At 45.6% G+C, this 22,861-nt stretch overlaps 1 protein-coding gene across 3 annotated transcripts in view; it reads right to left on the bottom strand.

Moving 5' to 3' along the window:
- Positions 1-22,861, bottom strand: part of ATRN (attractin) — a 504,108-nt gene that overhangs the window by 468,420 nt on the left and 12,827 nt on the right. For all 3 annotated transcript variants that reach the window (XM_029594059.1, XM_029594068.1, XM_029594051.1), the window contains exon 2: positions 1,511-1,594. In XM_029594059.1, the coding sequence (XP_029449919.1) occupies positions 1,511-1,594 (84 nt within the window). The remainder of the gene's footprint in view (positions 1-1,510; positions 1,595-22,861) is intronic.

The following is a 22,861-nucleotide window of genomic DNA, read 5'->3' as shown; positions in this document are numbered from 1 at the left end:
ATTCAGTTCTCATAGGAAATCTAAAAAGAACAAAACCTCTACCAGGGGCGTGCCCCTTTGGCATGCAGCTTCGGCAGCACGCCAGCAGCTGCGTGCCGCTGCCCCCGGATTTAAACAGGGCAGTCGGGCCACTGATGTCAGAGATAGGCGGGGTTATAGGGAATCGAGCCGGGACAGTGAGAGTTCCCTTCCTCTGTCCTTTTCAGCCAATTCTGCTCCAAACACGCAGATCACTCCTACAGCGTGTCTCTCCTTCCAAAGGCTCCCGGCTGATCATGAGCAGATTCTAACTGCAAAAGGACCTTTCAAGACTGGGAGACAGGGTATTTAAATGGCAGATCAATTTTAATCTGGACAAATGCAAAATGATGCATATAGTGAAAAAATATCTAAGCTAAAGGAACATTATTCTAGGTTCCATCTTAGGCTTCATCACCCAGGAAAGAGACCTTGGAATAATTATGGACAATACTTCAAAATCCACAGCAGAATGAGCAGCAGCAGTCAAAAAGAAAAAACTGCTAGGCATTACTAGGAAAGGAATGGAAAACAAAAGATATAATGCCTTTATATAAAGTTCCTGGTGTGACCGCACACAATACTCAAGGTGAAGTCACACTAGGAATTGATACTAAGTCACATCTATTTTATTTTCCATTCTTTTCCTAGAAATCCCTAAACATGCCAACTTTCTGGTCACCCCCAATTCAGGAAAGATATAGCAATAATAGAACAAGATACAGAGAAGGGCAACCAAAATGATAAAGGAGATGAAATGGCTCCCCGATGAAGAATGGCTGAACAGGTTAAGACTCTTCAGCCTGAAAAGACAGCTAACAAAAGACAAGATAGAGATCTATACAATCAATGAATGGGGTGGAATGGATAAACTAATTATCTTTTCAAATAGGACTAGGAGACACTCCATGCAGCTAAAAAGCAGCATATTTAGAACAAATATAAAAGGATTTTTTCACTCAGCACACAATTAAATTGTGAAATTTATTTCTGAGGATGTAGTGATAGTAGTTAGCATAGCTCAATTTTAAACACATTTAAACAAGTTGCTGGAGGAAAAGTCCATAAACTAGTATTGGCCAAATAGATTTGGAAGAGCCACTGTTTCTCCCTGGTTATGAGCAAGGATGACCTAGTCTTTGGGATGTTGCTGAGTACTTGTGACCTGGACTGTCCACTGTCAGACAAAATGCTGGGTTTGATGGACCTTTGGACTGACCCAGTATGGCGTATATGTTCTTATGATTATTCATTCACCTAAGATTTACCCAGTTGCTTCATCTTTGTTAACTGGTACCTAATAGTGATAACAGGACACAAAGCAAGCAATATCTATATTTAAATCCATTTAAATTGTACTTGTAATCTACCAAATCTGGCTTTAGATTTGTCATGATTTGCTTTATTTTTACCTTCTTGTCATTTCATATCCAATACTCTATATTAGGAAGTAATCTGAAAAATAAAGGGAAAATTGAGCTCTTAGACTTACATTCCTTCAATGAGCCATGTGCATTTGGTTTTATATTTGTAATTTCCAGGTCCATCTGTTACATATCCTGAAGATCCTGTCAGCCTGTCAACAAACAGAACGTACATTTACAACAGAGTCAATTCTATTCTTTAACATATTAACAAATATACTCATACATTTCTGCTTGCTGGCTGAGAGATTATTCAATGTCTACAAAACAAGTCTAAAACCACTCTGCAAATGCTCTATTTCTTATGGTAAATTTACAGACCATAATTCCTCTTGCTGTCATGATACATGTCTATTCAAAGTCAGTCTCACTGGTTTGCAACCTTTGCACCAACTAGTAAAAGCTATTAGAATTCCTAGGCATAACATTTTGATTGAGCTCATACCTTTTCATTGGTAGTTCAAGTCAAATTACATTTAGGCACAGTTTATATTTTCCCTGGGTCCAGAGGCTGATGGTCAACTGATTTGCCAGAGGTCACATGGATCAGTGGGATTCGAATCCTGGCTTCCCTGGTTCTCAGCCTCCAACTCTAACCATTAGGCTACTTCTCCACTCCTATGACAGGTCATTAATTAGATCATTCCCAAGTATTACAGTATATTTCCCTGCTAGGATATAAGCTTACATAGCCAATCCAAACATTTTTCAGGAAGTACATTAACAGCACCATTTACAGGAGACTGATTAGCTGTCACCTATTTAAACAAATCCCCACCTCCTAGCCCCCTGACCCGCTTAGCCTACTATCCACATCCTGCCACTCAAATGGAAGGCCAATGCATAAACCTCTTTCCAGCCCCCATATGCTGCCCTTATCGTTTTGATGACCATGCTGGCCTCCTTCCAACTCATGTGACCCCTGGAGCCAAGCGGGTGTGCACACACCACTGGCCACTGACAAACACCAAGTCATAAGTATATTATACATATAGAAACTCTTGTGTTAGGGAGGGTTACTAAGGATAAAAACTTTTCTTCAAAATATATTTCTGAATTAATGTAATTTTCAAATTATAATTTTAATTTAAAACAAACAGCTTCAGCCCAAAGCCCACTGAAAAGCGTTACATAGCAGACACAGTTTGAGCAACTAAAAAAGTAAGAAAAACAGCCTTGTTGTTTTTTCCAATTTGATAACAAAAGACTAGCTTCAAGTAAACACAGTAACTAACACCATATTAGAACTAAACACTATTTGGACATGCCAAAATAACAAAACATTACTTGGAAATAAAGTACGCAGAAAAAGAAAAAAACTAGTCACAGCTTTGCTATCAGTGTTATATAAACATAATCAAACACCTTGTGTACTCAGTTTTTATTAAAATTAAGAACCTTTAACTCCTATGTTACAGGATTATCTTATGATTTACATTTATAGATTTTTGTGGAACAGTGAAGCTTTTTTTTTTTTTTTTACTGTTCTGCATTTCAGATATATTTACAGTTATCAAGAATAAAAAATGCCATAGGTTTATTTCATCCAATAATCTGGAATTTATAACAGTTTTAGGCACATAAAGAGCTCCAACGTGGTGTTGGGGGAGAGGTGCAAGTGAGCAGAGTATCTTGGAAAAAAATCACTTAAACCGCCTTTATGCATCTTAGATCAACTATCCAAAATACTGAATAATTCATTATCTTAAACTGTTCTTTACTATGGATTAGCCTCATAATAAAAGTAAAATTAGAGAGGAAGCTAGGGATCACAGGCATTGAATGTGTCATCTTGTGGTCCCTAAATTGATGCACTAACTAAAGCAGTGGAATGACTTGAATCCAGTTGATGACAGGATCCAGGCAGCATATTTTTTTTTAACCAGAGAAGATCATGTCAAACAAACACAGATTAATTTCTTTAACCAAATAACTAGATCACAGGCAAGGGCAAGCTGATAAAGTTCAACAAGGTTTTTAACACTGCTCCACACAGAAGGTTTATAAATAACCTAACAATCAAGAGCTGGGTTGGAAACAGAGCCTGATTTTAAAAAGTATCTACATGCTTAAAATTGGGTTTTACACATGTAAATGAACTTTAAGTGGGCTTTTGAAAATTGTTATAATATATGCCATTCAATTGTCCATAGGATTTACTCATATAAAAGAGGAGCAGCGCAAGCCAGACTTGAGCTGCAACCATAACATGGGGAGAATCAGCGACTTAGGTTCAGTTAGCAGAGGGGGAGGGGGATTACAGGGACGGCAGGAACAGGAACACCAATGAGGGAAGCATTAGGACTGAGCTCAGCTGCATTCGAATCAGAAATACCTGATTGGAGGCAGCGGATGACGTAAAGACCCAACAGTCAGAAGCTTTAGTTGAGGAGACTGAAGGCACCTGACTGCAGAAATCTCTTTAAAATAATGAAATAAAGAAGAAAATATATTATTACCCAGCGCTGCGGAGTCACAGATTCAGATGCCGCGAGGTAAAGAGAGGGGAGGCAGGGTCGATCCTTCCCCTGCCAGGATGTCCAAGAGAGGCCGCAGGGGGCTCACCCCGGCACACCTCCCCGAGCAGCCGGCTCTCCTTTACATTTTATTACCCCACCCCCGAGAGGAGGCCAGCTACAGAGAAAGCAGCCCCGAGGCTGCGCCTGACGAGGACTTGTTCGCAGGGGCAGAGTGCAGTACTGAACAGGGTGTTCATGCACACGACATATCCCTGAGTGCTTCTGGTAGTGATTTCCCGCCTTCCCCCTCCCCAGAGGGCATAAGGCCCTGCCTTCCTTCTTTACCCGGAGGTCCCAGCTGGGAACTGGAATCCGGCAAGCCTTGCCTTCGCAAAGGCCCAGAAGGAGTCAGGATCGCGACTGCTGACCCCAGAGCAGCGGCAGTCATGGGAAAAAATGGGAGGGCCCATCAGAGGACAAGCGACGAAAAGTGGAGCTTCAGAGAGCAGGAGCATGACAGGCAGAATGCAGCGGACTGAAGAGGTGCAGAGCGGAAGACAAGATGATATGTGGACGCAGCAGGGGAATGCACAGGGTTACCTTTCAAACAGAGGCGTTTTGATCGCAATAAGGAATCCGAATGACACGTGTGTGGTGAGTGTAGGCATCTTTTTTTCCTCCTTCAAGGAGTCCATAATTGAGAATAGGGGAATATGGGCTGGGAAGGGATGAAAGGGGTTTGGAAGTGGGATATCCGCCCTCCAGCGGCGACTCAATGGGGTATCCAGCATCAGTTCTACTGAGAAGGGAAAAAGGGGAGGGTGATGTATAGCATGTATTACAGCCCAGATCGGAGACCCCTATACGGGGACGGAGTCTGCTATGGGACGGAGTCTGCTGCTGGTACTTTTCTTGTTTCAGGTACAGAAGATGAAGAGACACCAAGTACTTCTTTTCAGGCGTCTCAGAGGGAGAGGAACAAGGAAAGATTTGCTACTCAATGGAGACAGCAGGATGAGACGCTTGGTAAGTGAAAAAACAAAACCCATGTCGGGCATTTTGCTCAGAGCGGCGGAAGGTAATGAAAGCATGGTTTGTAGTAAGAAAGCCAAGATAAAAGGAATGAAAAGACAGAGTGAGTATTCAGATAGTTTCAGTTCTAGCACTGACTCATCCACTTCTTCCTCCTCGGATAGAAGTGGTTCCAGACAGCCTAGGCGGGTCACCGGGGCAGGCCCCTGTCAAGACATGGGGCATCCAGCTTTAGCCTCTAACAGAATTGTGGGAAGGAGTCCCTAGGAAGCTATGCAGTCGCATAAGGAGAAGAAGATTTGAATATTTTTCACCTGTTAGTCAGCAAGCGGAGGGACAAGAAGCGCGTAGGAAGGGGGAAGAAGAAAAAAAAAAAAAAAAAAAAAAGAGGGTAATACTGCGGAGCCAAAAATCTCCAAGAATATAATCAACTGGGTTTGAGGTTTCTTCAGGTTGGCTAGCATAATTGGACATCAACCCAAGCAATATGGAGCGCTTCTAACCTACAGTGATAGTATCCTGGGCGCGTTTAAGGATTATGAACACTGGGCATGGCCAAACTATGATGAAAAGTTCAGGGAAAAATGGTGGGGGAAACAAGTTCATGTCGTGGGGCACTCAAGATATAAACTTATGGTTAACGCAAATGACCAATAAGGGTACAGGGTCAGGGAAGCTAATGCAGGGAGTCACTTCAAGGACGACAGGGGGAGCGTGACACAACGTTAAAGCTAATGACTCTAGAGTGGTCACGGTGAATTCGGATGTATGTTGGAGATTCAACAGAGCCACCTGCTTATTCCCTGAACGCAAATTCAGACACGCTTGCTCCTCATGCAGAGGTGCTCACCCATTGTCGAAATACACCCCTGTGCAGCAGCCACTGCGTAATAAAGGAGCCAACCAGGCCAAGCGTCTGTCCTAGGGAAATGGGGTAGGGGGCGTGATAGAGGGGGAGGAGGACCAAATTTACGAGGGACAGTATATATTCGTACGACAAGGAAGTAACCACAAGTTGTGGAAGGTCAGCCAGTTCAAACAAAAAAAAAAAGTAGATGTGAACAAAGAAAACAGAAGGTAACGAGAATAATAATGCAACGAGGATGGGGTAGTGTAGAGTCATGTGAAAGGGACAGGGCAGGGGTTTGGATTCAGGAGCATACAAGAGGTGTTCACATCAAGTATTGTGTTGCAGTGCAGATGTTTTCAGTACGCACTGGAGGGAGCTGTTTGTGAGCGTGACGATATTGTCGTACTACTGGTGTTCTGGCAGAATGCTCAGGGAGCTCGCAGCTCTGTGATGGACACCAGGGATTTTGTGATATGCCAGGTGCGAAAGAGGAATAGGTGATGAAACAGAGCTCGGTGGTGCAGACAACTTGGAAGTCTTATATTCAAGGAGCAAAAGCAGTGGCTGGTTTCCTACAAACAAGGGTGGCGAGAGGGAGCCGCGCCTGAGCATGCATTAGTCTGGTTCATAACATGGGCTAAGACTAACGGGTATTCAGTAGCCACAGTTTGGTTACAATTGGCCGGTTTTGCTTTTTTCCAGAAACTGCGAGATTGGGGGAACCCCTTGAGCAGCTTTTGAGTGCGTAGAGTATTAGGGGGATGGCAGCACAGCTTAGGAAAGCAAGGGGACATGCGACAACCCATTCGTTACGATGATTTGGTCAGATTATCTGCACAATTGCCTAAAGTATGTTGGTCGAAATACGAGGTGACGTTGTTCAGAGTAGCCTTCTCGTGGATGTTCTTCAGAGCCATGAGAGTCAGCGAATTAGTGGCCAAATCGCAGTACAGCAACCATGAATTGGGGTTAACATTTCAGTGTGTACAGGTTTATGATGCAAAGGTGAGATTGTTCATCCCTCAGTCAAAAACGGACCAGGGCGGTAAAGGTTCCTTCATAACCTTAGTGCCGGCTGCAAATATCCGAGTGTGTCCAGTTCGGCAGGCGCAGGACTATCTTGAAATGCACCCTGGGATGCGGGGATCTTTCCTTGTGCACGAAGACGGCAGCCCCCTTACGCGTTATCAATTCGCCAGGGTATTGAGTGCGACAATCAGAGAATATGGTGGGGACGAGCTGTTTTATAGCACACTGTTTTGGATTGGTGGGCCACCAAGGCCGAGAAGCAGGATCAGATACTGGAATAAAAGGTATTGGCTGGTGGAAGTCTAACGCTTTTCGATCTTCCGTAAGGCAATAAGGCATCCCTGGTCATGGGAGGTGGAAGCGGGGTTATTCAGCAGCGACGGGGTCCACTTATCCGAGGTGGGTATGAATCTTTTTAATAAAAATACAGGAAGGGCTTGAAAGAGAGATTAGGAAATGGTAATTGGCTGCAGTTTTGGGGGGGGGCGAGGGTAAGGAGAACAAGTAGACTTAGGTCGGCTTGTTTTGTGGCGGTAAACCCAAGCCCAGGAGGACTTTGTAAAGCAGTGGGATTACGGTGGTGGGGTTGGGGTGGAAGCCTCGTGTAGCGGGGCTGCTACATGGGAGGACCGAAGAACTAAGGGGCTAAGTTCTCAGTTTGCGCTTACTCTCGCTAGTTCGAGGCGGAGTAGGCGGGGAAGGGGGAGGGGTTTGTTTCTTCACTACTGGGGGCAAGGTGGAGGAGAAAAAGGGGGAGGAAAGGGAGGAGGGGTAAGTTGGGGGGGTTTGATAATTTCAATTTGTAAGGGCTCCGGTTAGTTTGTATGTTAAACTGCAGCCTATTTAAACCCCAGTTAATGTGTTGTGTTTTCTTTCGGGGGGGATGAGGAATTCAAGTCGAACTAGTATTCTATCCCTATGTTAATGCATTTTACTTGAAAATTGCTAAGACTATGTGTTACAAAGGCAAACAGAGATAATCCTAAGGAAAGGGGTTCATCAATAAAGTACCTCACAGACCATTCTAGGATAGAAAATCTGGCAGAAAAGGTTTGTCTGTCCATTTGCATTGAACAGCTAGACATTTTAAAGAAGGAAGTAAAAAAATGAAGCGTGACTATAAGATTAAGGAATGGTTAAGACTATGACAAAAAAAAAAAGTTGCAGCATGCATTTCAGGTGCAGGTATAGTTGAAAACAGTAACCGAGGAGATGCATACCACACAAGAGAGAAAAGCAAGTTTGCTTACCTGTAAACAGTGTTTTCCATGGAAAACAGGATGAATAAGCCATGACAGGTGGATGATATCATCCAACAGTATGGAACAGACCCATCTCAGAGCTTAATAAAAGCTAAGTATGTGCGGTTGCTGGCACGCAGGCTACCTTATTAGCCCTTCAAGTCAGTGAGTTTCAGAGCTTACCAAGATTTGATGAGGTAGTCAATTCTCCAGGGAGAAGGGTTAATTCATCCTGCTGTCTATCAAATAAGCAAACTTGCTTTTTCGGTCAGCAAGCATGATTGGTCATGTGTGAGTATATGCAAAAGGAGACAGTTGTGCCTATCCCTAACAAGAGCTTTTTCTGTGGCTGGTCTGTGATTATACAACTACCTTCTGGAGCAACTTCACCCATCATAAAATCCTAATAGGTCTTAAGAGGTACTTATTTGCTTAAGCTTCTGGTGATCCAAACTCCTTCTGAATAATCATGGTCACAAAGTCTTACTTGTGCTAGTTAATGTCTGCTTTTTTTCCTTTTAGTTAATTGGTGCATTTTATTACATTATATGGCATAAATTGTGTTTATGTATGTTTATTCTAATCCACCATGAACTTTATGGATATGTGTGGAAATCAAAATTTTATATAAGATAGAGGCAACTGAAAGATCACTACCAGAAAATATGGTGTGTGTTTATTAGCTTCTTTATAAGAATGCTGCAATAAGATCTATTCAATTTAAATGTAAGAACCTGATTTAGAAGACTATATTGCTAGAAAACTGGTGCATTTGAATTTAGATTGACCAATCAGATACACATCATTTTGTAGTCACGTCTCTCCAAGAAACAGCAGTCACGGTTGATTTTCTTGTTAGGCCTGTAAGGTAGACACCAGTGACTAACAGATGTGCATCATGAACTTCAATGTCTATTACCCCACACAAACTGACCAAAGTGCATGCCTGAAGATCAAAAAATGGAGTTTTGTGGCCATGTGATATTTTTGGCAACATTTATAACACTGTTTTTCACAAGAGAGGAAGAGACTTTCTTCATATCAAAGAGTTGTCAGTGTCACCCAAATGAGAAGAAAAAACCCTGGACCAGAACTGAGAACATGTCCTTGATAAAACTGTTTCCAGCTATGATATGGGTATTGTTCTAACACCTGCTTTTCACTGATGAACTGAGCATGAGAATATTCCTATGCATTGAGGCATAGATGACATTTGCATCCCACTAATCTTGTGTATATAGGAGGTGGCAACATCCAATCCAGACAAACGTTGGTACCCTATGGAGCTGGATATCCAAGAGACTGAGTTACAAGAGATGAGCTTTAATGTCAGACAGGTGATTTTGATGTCTGATAAAATTTGAAGACAGTTTGAACACTATCTGAAAGAACCTGCCAAGGGTTTCTTACCATGATTTTCTTTCACAGACTTCAGGAAGGCATTCTGAAAGCTATGCTTCTAGAACTGACTGTGCTAATCACTACCACTGTGACTTGCAAGTTAAAACTGAGTTTTACTTAACACAGTTGCTCATTAAAGTTCCTGCAATTGTACGTCAGATTTGCCCTGGAAGTATAGGAAGTATATTTGGGCAATTAGTGCTTCTTATCCTTTTTCTGCTGTGATTCCTCAAACAGACATCTGTGAGATTTTTAGGTTATCATCTGCATTACTAAAAGGGATATGGATCCATCCCTTTGAACGTCAGACAGCATCCTGTTACAGGAATAACCCTGGATTGACACGGCACTGTTAAGGATGAGAATTCTGGTTCAAATTCCTTTACAGCTGGGAAGTAGATATGGCAATTGCATAATTGTGCCGTAAAACTAAAACATTTAACTTTTAACAAACAAGATACAATTATTTTTTAGTTCTGATTACTCATTTCTTTCATATGCTGCTAAACTAATTGAACATCTCATACAAAATGCTTTGAATCTGCTCCCTAAAAGTTAATGAATTCATATAATAAGATTATTGGTTAGATCTGATAATCTCTGAAAGGCCTCCCACTCGAGATATTCTTACAGGCCAGTGTCATGCAACAGAAAGTGTTCTCTTGTAGATGGTATATATCAGAAATATGAATACTTTTATATTTTTACAGAGTTAACCTGAAGCAGTTCTAGTGGCACAACATAATCTATGTTGGATTTACATTCCAGCAACTCCTTTCCAAATTCATCTCAGAGAATCTTTGCAAAAATTTTCAAATCTGCTCCCAGTACTCAGAATAAGTTGCATTCAATGCTCTGTGCATGCTCTCCCTGTCTCACTCAGCCAGGGATTAAGAAAAACTGGAAGAACTTAAAAGAGGAAGCCCATGAAGGGAAAGATGAGGAAATACAATGTGTACAGTGTGCCATACAAAGTAAAACCTAGCTATCCATGCCCTGCAAGCTGCCCATTAATTACCACACTATAGGGTTCATGCTGTAGCTAGGCAGGCATGATTACACATATTAAATAACTAGCAATGGCAACTTTTGGTGCTGCGAAGTGCAGAGAGAAGAAACCATGTGGTGATATGGATCCAAGAATTAGGCAGTGGTGACTTTTCCATGACATGCTTGATCAGGTCTGAAGGTAAACCAGTGTGCCACAGTAGACTGGTCGGGAAAATGGTTAAGATCCTTGGAGGAAAGAGGCATCATGGTTAATCATCCTAAGACTGGCATTGGTTTGCTGAGCCAGCAAATGGCACTATGCAGACTAATCTAGATTTAACAAAAAAGAGAAAGTTAACAAATAAAAGGGCTTTCATGAGTTAACACTTTAAATTGTCTGATCAAAAATTCTAAGTTTAGCAATTTACTACATAAAGCCACTTTGTCTGCCTCTGACCTCTCAACACTTCAAAGCAGCAGCACTAGCCAAATTTAACTTGTTCCTTGATTGTAATTCATCTTCTCTTAATTATTAAAGTATGTTTATAGATCATCTCCCCATCTTAAATTCTTCACCTATTCATGTTTACACAATATGATGACTGTATGAGGTTCTAAGCAGCAATTAAATTAATAAGATCCAAAAAAACATGAAACAACCCAGTGGTAACACTTTTGTGCTTTAGACCTGGGTATGATTCCTGGGCCAAGCTTAAGCTCCCTTGGATTGAATATGCTACCAAGGCAGAATAAGCAGCAATTCTGTCCTCACAAAAGGCCTTTTTTTTTTTTTTTAAAGCCCTACGTGTGAGAAATTCAGGAGATATGCGCATGACCGGGCCGTGCAGATCAGCTAAGGACGGATGAAAAAAGGTGGGCCGGGACAGCAGCAGCGAGTCAGTGTTGCCAAGAAGCGCATGCCGGGATTGGACGACTGCATAACCTGCTGCTGGTCCAGACTGCAGGTTAAGTATGAAATCCAAAAATTCTAGGGTAGCCAACGGGGTTTTAAGGGTTAAGGCGGATAGGGTAAAAGGGAGGCAGATTAGGTAGGGGGTTTAGGAAATTTGGTCCTTTACAGGGGGGGGGGGGGGGGAACTGGGAGAGAATTGGGAAAGGGGTCTACCGCATCATCGTGCATACCTACTAAAATCCCCTCCCAATACGCGATCGAGATGGGATTCACGCATACATGCATGGGTTGATGTACGTGTGGATAGCCAATTTTATAACATGTGTACATTTACGAGCGCACGTTATAAAATTGTCATGCATATATGGACACCTGCATGTGGGTATTAAAATCTACCTTTTAAAGAGTATCAACATCAGCACTCTGTGATCCCTGGCCAAAACACTAGGATGGCTGGGTGAGACAAGGGAGTAAGGAAAAAAACCTTTGATAGCTCAAGGCTCATGGTACCACAGCCCATAACAGGCTGGCTCTGATTGACCAGAAAGCCAAAAGGAGCACAAGTAAAGGAGAAAATGCATGGTAAAAAAAAAAAAAAAAAAATCATGAACACTGGAGTTTTGAAAAAGCTCAAAAATGAAAATTTCAAACCCATTACGAATAATTTGTAACCTATCATTATGGCCCTAAAGGAAATGCAATTTAAGATCATGCATAATGGAGAAATTACTTACCTGATAACTTCGTTTTCCTTAGTGTAGACAGATGGACTCAGGACCAATGGGTATAGTGTACTCGTGCTAGCAGTTGGAGACGGATCAGATTTCAATCTGCCGTTAGCCCCTAGTACATATACCCCTGCAGGAAGTGCAGATCCTCAGTATTCTTCCTTGCAAAGCATTGTGGATATATGTTTGACTGACCGATTGGTTAATTTGATTAACTTGTATAACTTCGTAACTATATAAACGTTATAACTTGATTAACTGGATTAATTTGAACTGGTCGATTGAGTACAGCTGGAGACCACCAGGGAGCTCAACCGGAAAACGTCGACACCCAGCCGGGTGGAGACCTAGGTAAACGAAAAGGAGGCTTACCCTTGAATTATTTGCAATACCATGCGTGATGGCAGCCAAGGGCGGGCTGCTGAGTCCATCTGTCTACACTAAGGAAAACGAAATCAGGTAAGTAATTTCTCCATTTCCTAGCGTGTAGCAGATGGACTCAGAACCAATGGGATGTATAAAAGCTACTTCCGAACCGGGTGGGAGGCTGCCTGTGACCCACTCAGTATTGCCCTTGCAAATGCCGTGTCCTCCCGGGCCTGAACATCCAGACGGTAGAATCTGGAGAAGGTATGGATGGAGGACCATGTCGCCGCCCTGCAAATCTCGGCGGGTGACATCATTCCTGTTTCTGCCCAGGATGCTGCCTGGGCTCTGGTTGAATGGGCCTTGATCTGTAGAGGCGGAGGTTTCCCTGCTTCTACGTAGGCCGCCTTGATAATTTCCTTGATTCATCGGGCTATGGTTGCCCGCGAGGCTGCTTCCCCTAGTCTTTTCCCGCTGTGAAGGACAAAAAGGTGGTCCGTCTTCCGTATGGGTTCTGACATTTCCAGGTATCTGGAAAGGATTCTGCCAACGTTGAGGTGACGCAGACTACGGGCTTCTTCCGAATTCTTTAGGGCTCCCGCCGACGGGAGCGAGATGGTCTGGTTCAGATGGAAGTGGGAGACCACTTTGGGAAGGAATGACGGTACCGTGCACAGATGAATGGATCCCGGAGTGAACCTGAGAAAGGGTTCACGGCAAGACAGCGCTTGTAGTTCAGATATGCGTCGCGCTGAACAAACTGCCAGTAGGAAGACAATCTTCAGGGTCAGCTGATGGAGTGATAGCCCTCGAAGAGGTCTGAAGGTGGTTCCCGATAGGAAGTCCCGATAGGTTGAGATTCCACAGAGGTACCGGCCACTTCAGGGGTGGACGAATGTGTTTGACTCCTTTCAGGAAACGTGACACATCCGGATGAGAGGCTAGGCTATCGCTATCGCCCCTGGTGCCGAAGCATGCCAGAGCTGCCACCTGTACCTTAATGGAGTTGAGGGACAGTCCTTTTTGGAGTCCGCTCTGTAGGAACTCCAGCATCACGGGAACTTTAAGTGAACCTGTCTTGATGGCATGATCTTCGCAGCAGGCTTCAAATATTCTCCAGATCCTTATGTATGTTAGCGATGTGGAGAACTTGCGTGCTCGGAGGAGAGTGTCTATTACCGCCCCCGAGTATCTGCTCTTCTTCAGGCGAGCCCTCTCAATGGCCAGACCGTAACAGAGAATTGAGCTGGGTCCTCGTGGAAGATCGGACCTTGTTGTAGCAGGTCCCTGAGAGGGGGCAGGGGTAGAGGGTTCCCTGCCAGCAGTCTTCTCATGTCTGCGTACCATGGTCTTCTTGGCCAATCCGGGGCCACCAGAAGAACTAGTCCCTTGTGTAGCTGTATCTTGTGAATGATTGCGCCCAAGAGGGGCCACGGCGGGAAGGCGTATAGTAGGGTCCCCCGTGGCCAGGCCTGCACCAGGGTATCGATCCCTTGGGATTGCAGATCCCGCTTGCGGCTGAAATATCTGTGTACTTGGGCGTTGGTTCTGTTCGCCAGAAGGTCCATTTCCAGTGTTCCCCATCGGTTTACTATCATCCGGAAGGCTGCGGGAAACAGCTTCCATTCTCCTGGGTCTAGAGACTTTCTCTGCTGAGGAAGTCCACCGTGAGGTTGTCCTTCCCGGCGATGTGGGCAGCGGAGATCTCCTGTAGATTTGCTTCTGCCCATGCCATCAGTGGGTTTATCTCCAGTGACACCTGTTGGCTTCTGGTTCCCCCTTGTCTGTTGATGTAGGCAACCATTGTGGCGTTGTCGGACATCACCCTGACCGGTTTGCCTCGGAGTCTTTGGGCGAACCGCAGGCAGGCGAGTCTGACTGCCCGTGCTTCTAGGCGATTGATGTTCCATCCTGCCTCTTCTGTGTTCCACTGCCCTTGAGCGGTTAATTCCTCGCAGTGTACTCCCCATCCCCGTAGGCTGGCATCTGTAGTTAGCAGAGTCCAGGTTGGGGATGATAGTCTTGAGCCTCTGTTCATGTGGCTGGGCTGCAGCCACCAGTGTAGTTTGGTCCGAACTGTGCCCGGGAGGGCTAAGCGTACGGTGTAGTTGTGCGACCATGGGTTCCAACGGGACAGCAGTGAGTGTTGTAGAGGCCTCATGTGGGCCCTCACCCAGGGGACCACTTCCAGTGTGGATGCCATCAGCCCTAGGGCCTGCAGGTAATCCCATGCCGTGGGGCTGGGGGTCGCTCATCAAGGATTGCAACTGGTTCCACAGTTTTGATCTCCTTGTGCAAGTCAGGCTGACTGTCTTCCTTGGTGTCGAAGTGGACCCCCAGGTACTCCAACGATTGTGAGGGCTGCAGGGAACTCTTGTTCGTGTTGACCACCCATCCGAGGCTCTCCAGTAGAGACTTGACTCTGTTGGCTGATTGGATGCTTTCCTCTGGTGACTTTGCCCTGATCAGCCAGTCGTCCATGTAAGGATGTATGAGGACTCCTTCCTTCCGCAGTATTGCCGCCACTACCACTATTCACCTTGGTGATCGTCCGTGGTGCTGTGGCTAGCCCGAAGGGTAGGGCCCAGAACTGGTAGTGATGGCCCAGGATCTTGAAACGTAGGTAATGCTGGTGTTCCTGATGAATTGGGATGTGCAGGTACGCCTGACAGGTCCAGGGAGGTGAGGAACTCTCCCGGCTGTATTGCCTTTATTACGGATCTCAGAGTTTCCATGCGGAAGCGGGGGACCTTCAGGTATCGGTTTACGGATTTGAGGTCCAGGATTGGTCGGAACGTTCCCTCTTTCTTGGGAACAAGAAAATATATGGAATAATGACCAGTTTATCTCCTGAGGAGGTACCGGAGTTATGGCCTCGAGGTTCAGTAGCCTGGCCAGTGTAACTTCCACTGCTGCCTTTTTGGTGGGGTCGTGGCAGGGGGCCTCTACAAACTTGTCCGGGGGGGGGGGGGGGGGGTGTGCATATGAAGTCCAGGTAGTACCCTTCCCGGATGATGGCTAGGACCCACTTGTCCGAAGTTATCTCGACCCATCTTTGGTAGAATAGGGCCAGTCTGCCCCCTATGGCTTCCCTTGGATGGGTCGGCTGATTCTCATTGTGAAGCACGGCCGGGCCCTGAGCCCGAGCTGTTTTCCCTCTTGTTGTGCTTGTTCTGAAAGGACTGGTTCCTGCCCGGAGGGCGGGGCGCCTGGTAGCTGCTCCTGTATGGGTTGAAGCGCTGTGAGCTTCTGCCCCTGGAGGTCCTGGAAGGCTGTCGCTGGGCTCTCCTTGACATGTCTTCCAGAAGGCGCGGTACTGGGGATTCGCCCCATTTGCCCGCCATCTTTTCTAAATCGCTGCCGAACAGAAGTGTTCCTTTGAAGGGCATCCTTGTGAGGCGTGTTTGGAAGATGGGTCGGCCGACCAGCTTCTGAGCCAGAGCTGTCTCCTGACCGCCACCGCAGATGATACTCCTCTGGCCACTGTGCGTACGAGGTCTGAGGCTGCGTCTGTTAGAAAGGATAGCGCTGGGTCCAGGATATCTCCCGGGGTGCAGTTCCTGGCCTGGGATAAGCAGGCACGTGTCACCATGGTGCAGCAGGCCGCAATCTGAAGAGACATAGCGGCCACGTGAAATGACTGTTTAAGCATGGCTTCTAGCCGCCGGTCATATGTGTCCTTGAGTGCTGCTCCTCCCTCTACCGGAATGGTGGTGCGCTTTGAGACTGTGCAGACCATGGCATCCACTCTAGGGCAAGCGAGCATGTCTTTGGTTGCTGGATCCAGGGGGTACAAGTTGGCCAAGGCCCGCCCCCCTTTAAAAGCAGACTCTGGGGTGTTCCATTCCCGGTCAATTAGCTGTTGAGCAGCTCGCAAGAGCGGGAAATGGCGGGAGGTCTGTCTAAGGCCTTCCAGAAATGGGTTCTCCTCAGGATCCCCCTGGGTTTCTGAATCCGGAATCGCCAGTTCCGCCAGGCATTGGAAAGGAATACGATGAGTGAGGTTATCAAATTTGCGGATGATACAAAATTATTCAGAGTAGTTAAATCACAAGCGGATTGTGATACATTATAGGAGGACCTTGCAAGACTGGAAGATTGGGCATCTAAATGGCAGATTAAATTTAATGTGGACATGTGCAAGGTGTTGCATATAATGTTAGGTTCCATATTAGGAGCTACCACCCAGGAAAAAGATCTAGGTATCATAGTGGATAATACTTTAAAATAGTCGGCTCAGTGTGCTGCAGCAGTCAAAAAAGCAAACAATGTTAGGAATTATTGGGAAGGGAATGGTTAATAGAAACGGAAAATGTCATAATGCCTCTATAATTGCTCCATGGTAAGACTGCACCTGGAATACTGTGTACAATTCTGGTCACCACATCTCAAAAAAGATATAGTTACGATGGAGAAGGTACAGAGAAGGGCAACCAAAATGATAAAGGGGATGGAACAGCTCCCCTATAAGGCTGAAGAGGTTAGGGCTGTTCAGCTTGAAGAGACAGCTGAGGGGGGATATGATAGAGGTCTTTAAGATCATGAGAGGTCTTGAACGGGTAGATGTGAATCTGTTATTTACACTTTCGAATAATAGAAGGACTAGGGGGCATTCCATGAAGTTAGCAAGTAGCACATTTAAGACTAATCGGAGAAAATTCTTTCACTCAACGCACAATAAAGCTCTGGAATTTGCCACCAAAGCACGTGGTTAGTGCAGTTAGTGTAGCTGGGTTCAAAAAAGGTTTGGATAAGTTCTTGGAGTAGTTCATTAACGGCTATTAATCAAATTTACTTAGGGAATAGCCACTGCTATTAATTGCATCAGTGGCATGGGAACTTCTTAGTGTTTGGTAATTGCCAGGTTCTTGTGGCCTGGTTTGGCAGCCAACGGTCCGAGTGCAGGAGGTCGCTCCCGGACCCCTGCTGGACCACCAGGGGCTTTTGGCAAGTCTTGGGGGACCCTCCTGAACCCCACAAGACTTGCCAAAAGTCCAGCAGGGGTCCGGGAGCGACCTCCTGCACTCGGACCGTCGCCTGCCAGTATTCAAAATGGCGCCAATAGCCTTTGCCCTTACTATGTCACAGGGGCTACCAGTGCCATTGGTCAGCCCCTGTCACATGGTAGGAGAACAAGATGGCGCCGGCCATCCAGTGCTACCACCATGTGACAGGATCCAGCCAATGGCACGGGCAAAGGGCCATCGGCGCCATTTTGATTAGTGGCAGCCGACGGCCAGAGTGCGGGAGATTGCTCCCCGCGCCCACACTGGACCACCAGGTACCTGTAAAAAGTTTTTTTGGGGGGGGGCGGGGTGGGTTTTTTGTTTATCGGCTGGGGTGCAGCCGATAAACAAAAACACGATCGGCCCGATGGAAAAAACCCACATGTGAATCGGAACCCGAACCGATTCACATCTCTATTAGAAACTAATAGACTGGAGAATAAGGCCTTGAGGAAAAAGTACAAAGCACAATAGTTTGATTTATATGAAAATTCTGTTACCACTTTTAGCAAGATTGTTTGGTGAGTTCTGAATACCATTTAATTTTTTTATTTTTTTTTTTAATCTGCATATATGGAGGATAGACTACTAAGGCTTGAAATTCACTAATTTGGTATACTGAGGTCACTGCTAGGAGGAATAAAAATTGCCAAATTAGGTATTTTAGCCTCTATTATAAGTTAAACTAGAGAGTTTATTAGCACCAAAACTACAATGAGATCCCATTCTGTGGAAGAACTCTAAAAAGAGGACATACGTGATCTATGCCTTTGATGAACCTTGAAACTAAACGAAGAGATACTGGGAAACCTCAACAATGTTTATGGTATGCTGCTATAGCACTTGGATGCCCTCTGACCAAATCTGATTTTAAGCAAGAACTTGAAATATGGAAAAATATACTATAATAGTACAGAAACTAAACAGCTAAGTCTTCCCTTTGAGAAGTATACCAGATAGAATATAGTTTCCATTTGAAATTATACAGCCTTCTAGTGGAAAGTCTCCCTGCAGCTAAAATAGCCTGTTTTTACTGCAACAAGAGACATTGAGACCCAGAGAAGGCAACAAAATCTATTGATGTAAGTGAAACCCCAGAACTACCTTCCTTTTTAACCGAAGGCACTGTTAGAATTTGTACTCTGTCCTGAGTAATTGTCAGAAAAGGTTCCCTACAACAGAGTACCTGCAATTCCAAAATCAGACACATTGAACAGATCACAACTTAGGATCACCATCTTTAATGTCAACAAACTCAAGGAAATCTGCTTAAGCGAAAGGGAGACCTGACAAGTGTCAGTACTAAATTCAGATCTCACAAAAGGTACTGGAATCTGCAGCAACAGCCCAAAATATTTAATACCCTTCAAGAATCTAGAAACATCCTGCTGCAAGGAGAGTATTTGACCTTGAATACAGCCCAGATAAACTAGAGCCACCAACTTCTTCAGTGAATGAAGGACTAAACCCTTAACCAGACCCCCATATAAAACTCCAGATTCAGAATTAAACATGCCCAAGTGGGTAGACATGTCCAGTCAGAGGACCAATCCTCAAATACCCTCCAGACTCTGATGTAAGCCAAGAATGTAGAAAGCTTATGGGCCTTTAACAATGTGCTCACCATAGCTGAAGAATAACCCTCCTTGACGTGCAAGCTCTTTCAAAGGCCAGATCATAAGACAAAATTGATCTGGATTCTCATGAGGAGGCTGTCCCCGATGAAGCAAGTTCTTCTGCATCAGCAAACGGGGGGAAAAAAAAGGTAGACTAAAACAAAGGTCAGCATATCAAGGTCTTTGAGGCTAATCCGGAGCCACTAGGAGAACCAACCAATCCTGAGTGTTCTATTTTCTGAAGCACCCTGTTGACCATGGGCCACAGAGGAAAAACATTCAGCACTGTGTTTTGTGGGCCGAGCTTGTAATTTTGCAATTTCAAAACCTTCACATTTATACTGCTTGCTAGGAAGTCTAACCACGGTTGACTCCATCAGGAAACCATTAGCTGAAAGACTTCATTCATTAGCTCCCATTCTCCCAGATCCAAAGCATGTCAGATAATCCACTTAGACATTGGTCAAGTGCATGGACGATGGCCCCTGCCTGAGATATGCTCTTGACCAGCCAATCGTCCAGATAAAGAAAAACATGCATCCCCAGCCTGTGGAGGTGCACCACCACCATGGCGAGGCATTTTGAGAAGACTTGTGGGGCTGGTGCTAGGCTAAATGGAAACACCTGGGACTGAAGTGCTGTTTTTTCACCACAAATCGGAGATACTCCTCTGACTGGGGAAGATCTCTATGTAAGTGTACGCATCCTTTAGATCAAGGGAGCATAGTCGATCCACTTTTTGTCAAAAAAAAAAAAAAAAAAAAAAGGGGGGGGGGAAATCAAGGTGCCCAGGGAAATCGTGAACTTTTTTTTTTTTTGAGAAATTTGTTCAAGGTCCTTAGGTCTAGGATGAGATGGAGTCATGTTATCTTTGGAATCAGGAAGTACCTGGAGTAAAATCCCTGCCCTCTTTGCCCTGATAGGAGAGGTTTGACCACTCTGGCTGTTGAGGGAGGAAAGCTCTGTTAACAGTACCTCCTGATGCACTACTGGCCCCCAAATTGGGCTCAGAGGACAATGTGGTGGGGCACCCAATAGATTCAATTGGTACCCTTAACAGACGATGGAAAGACCCCATTGGTGAGAGGTTATGCTGGTCCACTTGTTCGTAAAGAAATGCAGCCTGCCCCCAACCGCAGGGTCCAATGTCCCAAGTATAGGCAACTGTCCTACACTCCCTACAACCCAGTCAAAATCCTGTCCCTGGAGTTAACTGAGGCTGGGCTGGGGCTTAGGGGGCTCTTCTACCTGGGACGGCCACGGGAGCCCTGATGCTGTTCACAGAAGAGAAGGGGGAGGATAGTACTTCCTCTGGCGAAAGAAAGACTTCCTCTCTCCCAATCACCAACTTCCTAGAAAAGGATGGGTCTGGAGTGCTAGTGGAGAATAATTGGAGGGATTCATGATGGTCCCAGAGCTGGGCCATCGCATCCCTAACCCTAAGAGATTCTCTCCAGTACATGGCATGTCAACAAGTTGTACCTATACCTCTATTCGGAGATCAGAGGCCCACAGCCATGCCAGTCTGTGGGCACATATTCCTGCTGCAGAGCCCCTTGATACCATCTCAGAAACATTCTAGGTCACTCAGACCCATAGTTTTCCTACACGCTAGGCCCTTATGCACCAGCCACATGAGAATGTAGTGCTGTTGAGGCAGCTGCTCAGCCACCTCCTGCACCTGCTTCCAGATGATCCGCGAGTAGTGGCTTACATACAGCCAATAGGAAGCTATGCAGGCAACAAGCCTGGCCCCCTCAAATACTTTCCCCATGAGTGCCCACTCTGTGGACCTTCTCCGAGGGCAAAGAGGAATGGGTCCCAGAACGCTTGGTTCTCTTGAGAGCAGATTCGACCACCAACCAGTGGAACAGCTGGTGCTTATCTAATCTGGCAGCCGTCTGGAAGAGGTAGACCCCTTCCACCTTCATGTTAACAGGAGGCACTGTGAGGGAATGTTCCCATATCCTCAGCAGCAACTCCTTAAGGATATCATGTACTGGGACAAACACTATCTCCTTGAGTCTCCACGAACTGGATGATCAAGCATTTTTTGCCTGTCAACTCCCTCCATCAGTAACTAAAATGGGATGGCTTTTGCATCACCCTCACAAAACTTGCAAAGGTTATGTCTTCAGGTGGAGACTTCCTTTGCTCTTCTGGGGAAGGGTCTGAGGAAGACCCTCAGAGAACTCAGATATGACCCCTCCCACCAGTCATAGGGACCCTCATCCTTAATATAAGCAACAGGGGATGGGGGCCCTATGTGCTTGGCATTCGTCCAGAGGTTCAGGCACCAGCATAGCTGGAGAGTGGGGCTTCAGGCCTCGGCATCTCTGCCGGCCTGGGTGGAGCTCTCTCGTCCAAGGATCTAGCAATGACCACTGTATCAGAAGGGGGAGATTGCAGTGCCCTGCCAGTCACAGGTGAGCACATCAAGCTTCTCCAGCAGTGGTTCCAGGACAGTCTCTATTAGCTCCAGTGCTGTTGGTACCACAGGACCGATGCCCTGCATTGCCTGTTCCACTGCCAGCTGGACTCACCACTCAGTCTCCTCCTCAAACATTGCAGATGCCAACACAGACTGGGAAGAAGGGGAGGGGTGGCCAGATCCTCTTTGACCTACCTGCAAGGCAGATCGGAGACTGGCATCAGGAATGGTGAAGACCATCGCAAACCCCTGGCACCATTAGAGGTCTGGCATTCCTCACCATGGGATCATTTTGGGGACATCGCAGCATGAACCAGTCCGTCACCATGCATCAATGGGGACCAATGCCAACACTTCTTCTGCTTCCCTTGATACCCAGCCCAGTCCCTCCCTGGTGCAGAGACAAATGACAAGGCATATACTCACCCAGAGCCATCAGGGAGCAACAAGAGGCAATCTGCAAATTCACTGTCATGGTCTCAATGCCTGCTTAAGGATAGCTTCAACTCTATCCTGAGTTTTTTGGGGGGGGGGTTTTGTAAGAGTTGTCTATGCTTTGGTAGAAGGAGGATCTGCTTAAACACAGAACACACCAGCATTTCCACCTATGGAAAAGGTAAACTGTTCATTTCACCACCGGTTCCAAGGATACAGTCTACTAAAGCGTGTCCCATTTTAAAGTTTGCTTTTGGAGGGTCCCATAAAAGTGCAATCAGCTTGAACTACATCCAGGAAGGGAAAGGACCAAGATGCTTGCGTAGGGTGACCAAAAAGGGATCAGTCTTTTGGGCACCCATTAAGCCACCCCAGTCACACCAAGCAGCTTCAGAGTCTGAGATAACAGACTAACTCAAAGTTCTATATGGTTCTAAATCAGGAAGGATTTCCTTTCAGCCAGAGGGGAGAAACCCAAATCTATGCCAGATTCAACAGTATCCACTTCCTCCTGTACTGCGGTGCTTGCACACGTTAATTACTGGGTATATGACCCAGCTCTGAAAGGATCATTATCTCTGCTGCGCGTCCTTGCAAAAATGGACTATAGTCCCTTGAAAAGCCCACTCATGAGGATGGGCCTATACCAGGCCCTACAGGCCTCAATCTGACACCCTCAGATAGAACACCTCCATCCTAAGATCTACTAAAAAAGGAATCACCCACAATGAGTCGCCTTCAGCTCCAGGTCCCACTGACCAAGAGGACGGCCCAGCAGCCAGGCAGCGCTGGCATAAACCTGCAAAAATCCTTGGATATATTGCCCTTATATGGTGAGCAGTACAGATTGCCTTGTCACCAGGGCCATAGCGTCTTGCTTCTCTCTTGTACCCAAATAAAAAGATGCGTCCAAGCACAGTCA

Source organism: Rhinatrema bivittatum, chromosome 1 (genome assembly GCF_901001135.1).
Source record: "Rhinatrema bivittatum chromosome 1, aRhiBiv1.1, whole genome shotgun sequence".
NCBI lineage: Eukaryota > Metazoa > Chordata > Amphibia > Gymnophiona > Rhinatrematidae > Rhinatrema > Rhinatrema bivittatum.
This window is presented reverse-complemented; position numbering and strand designations above follow the sequence as displayed.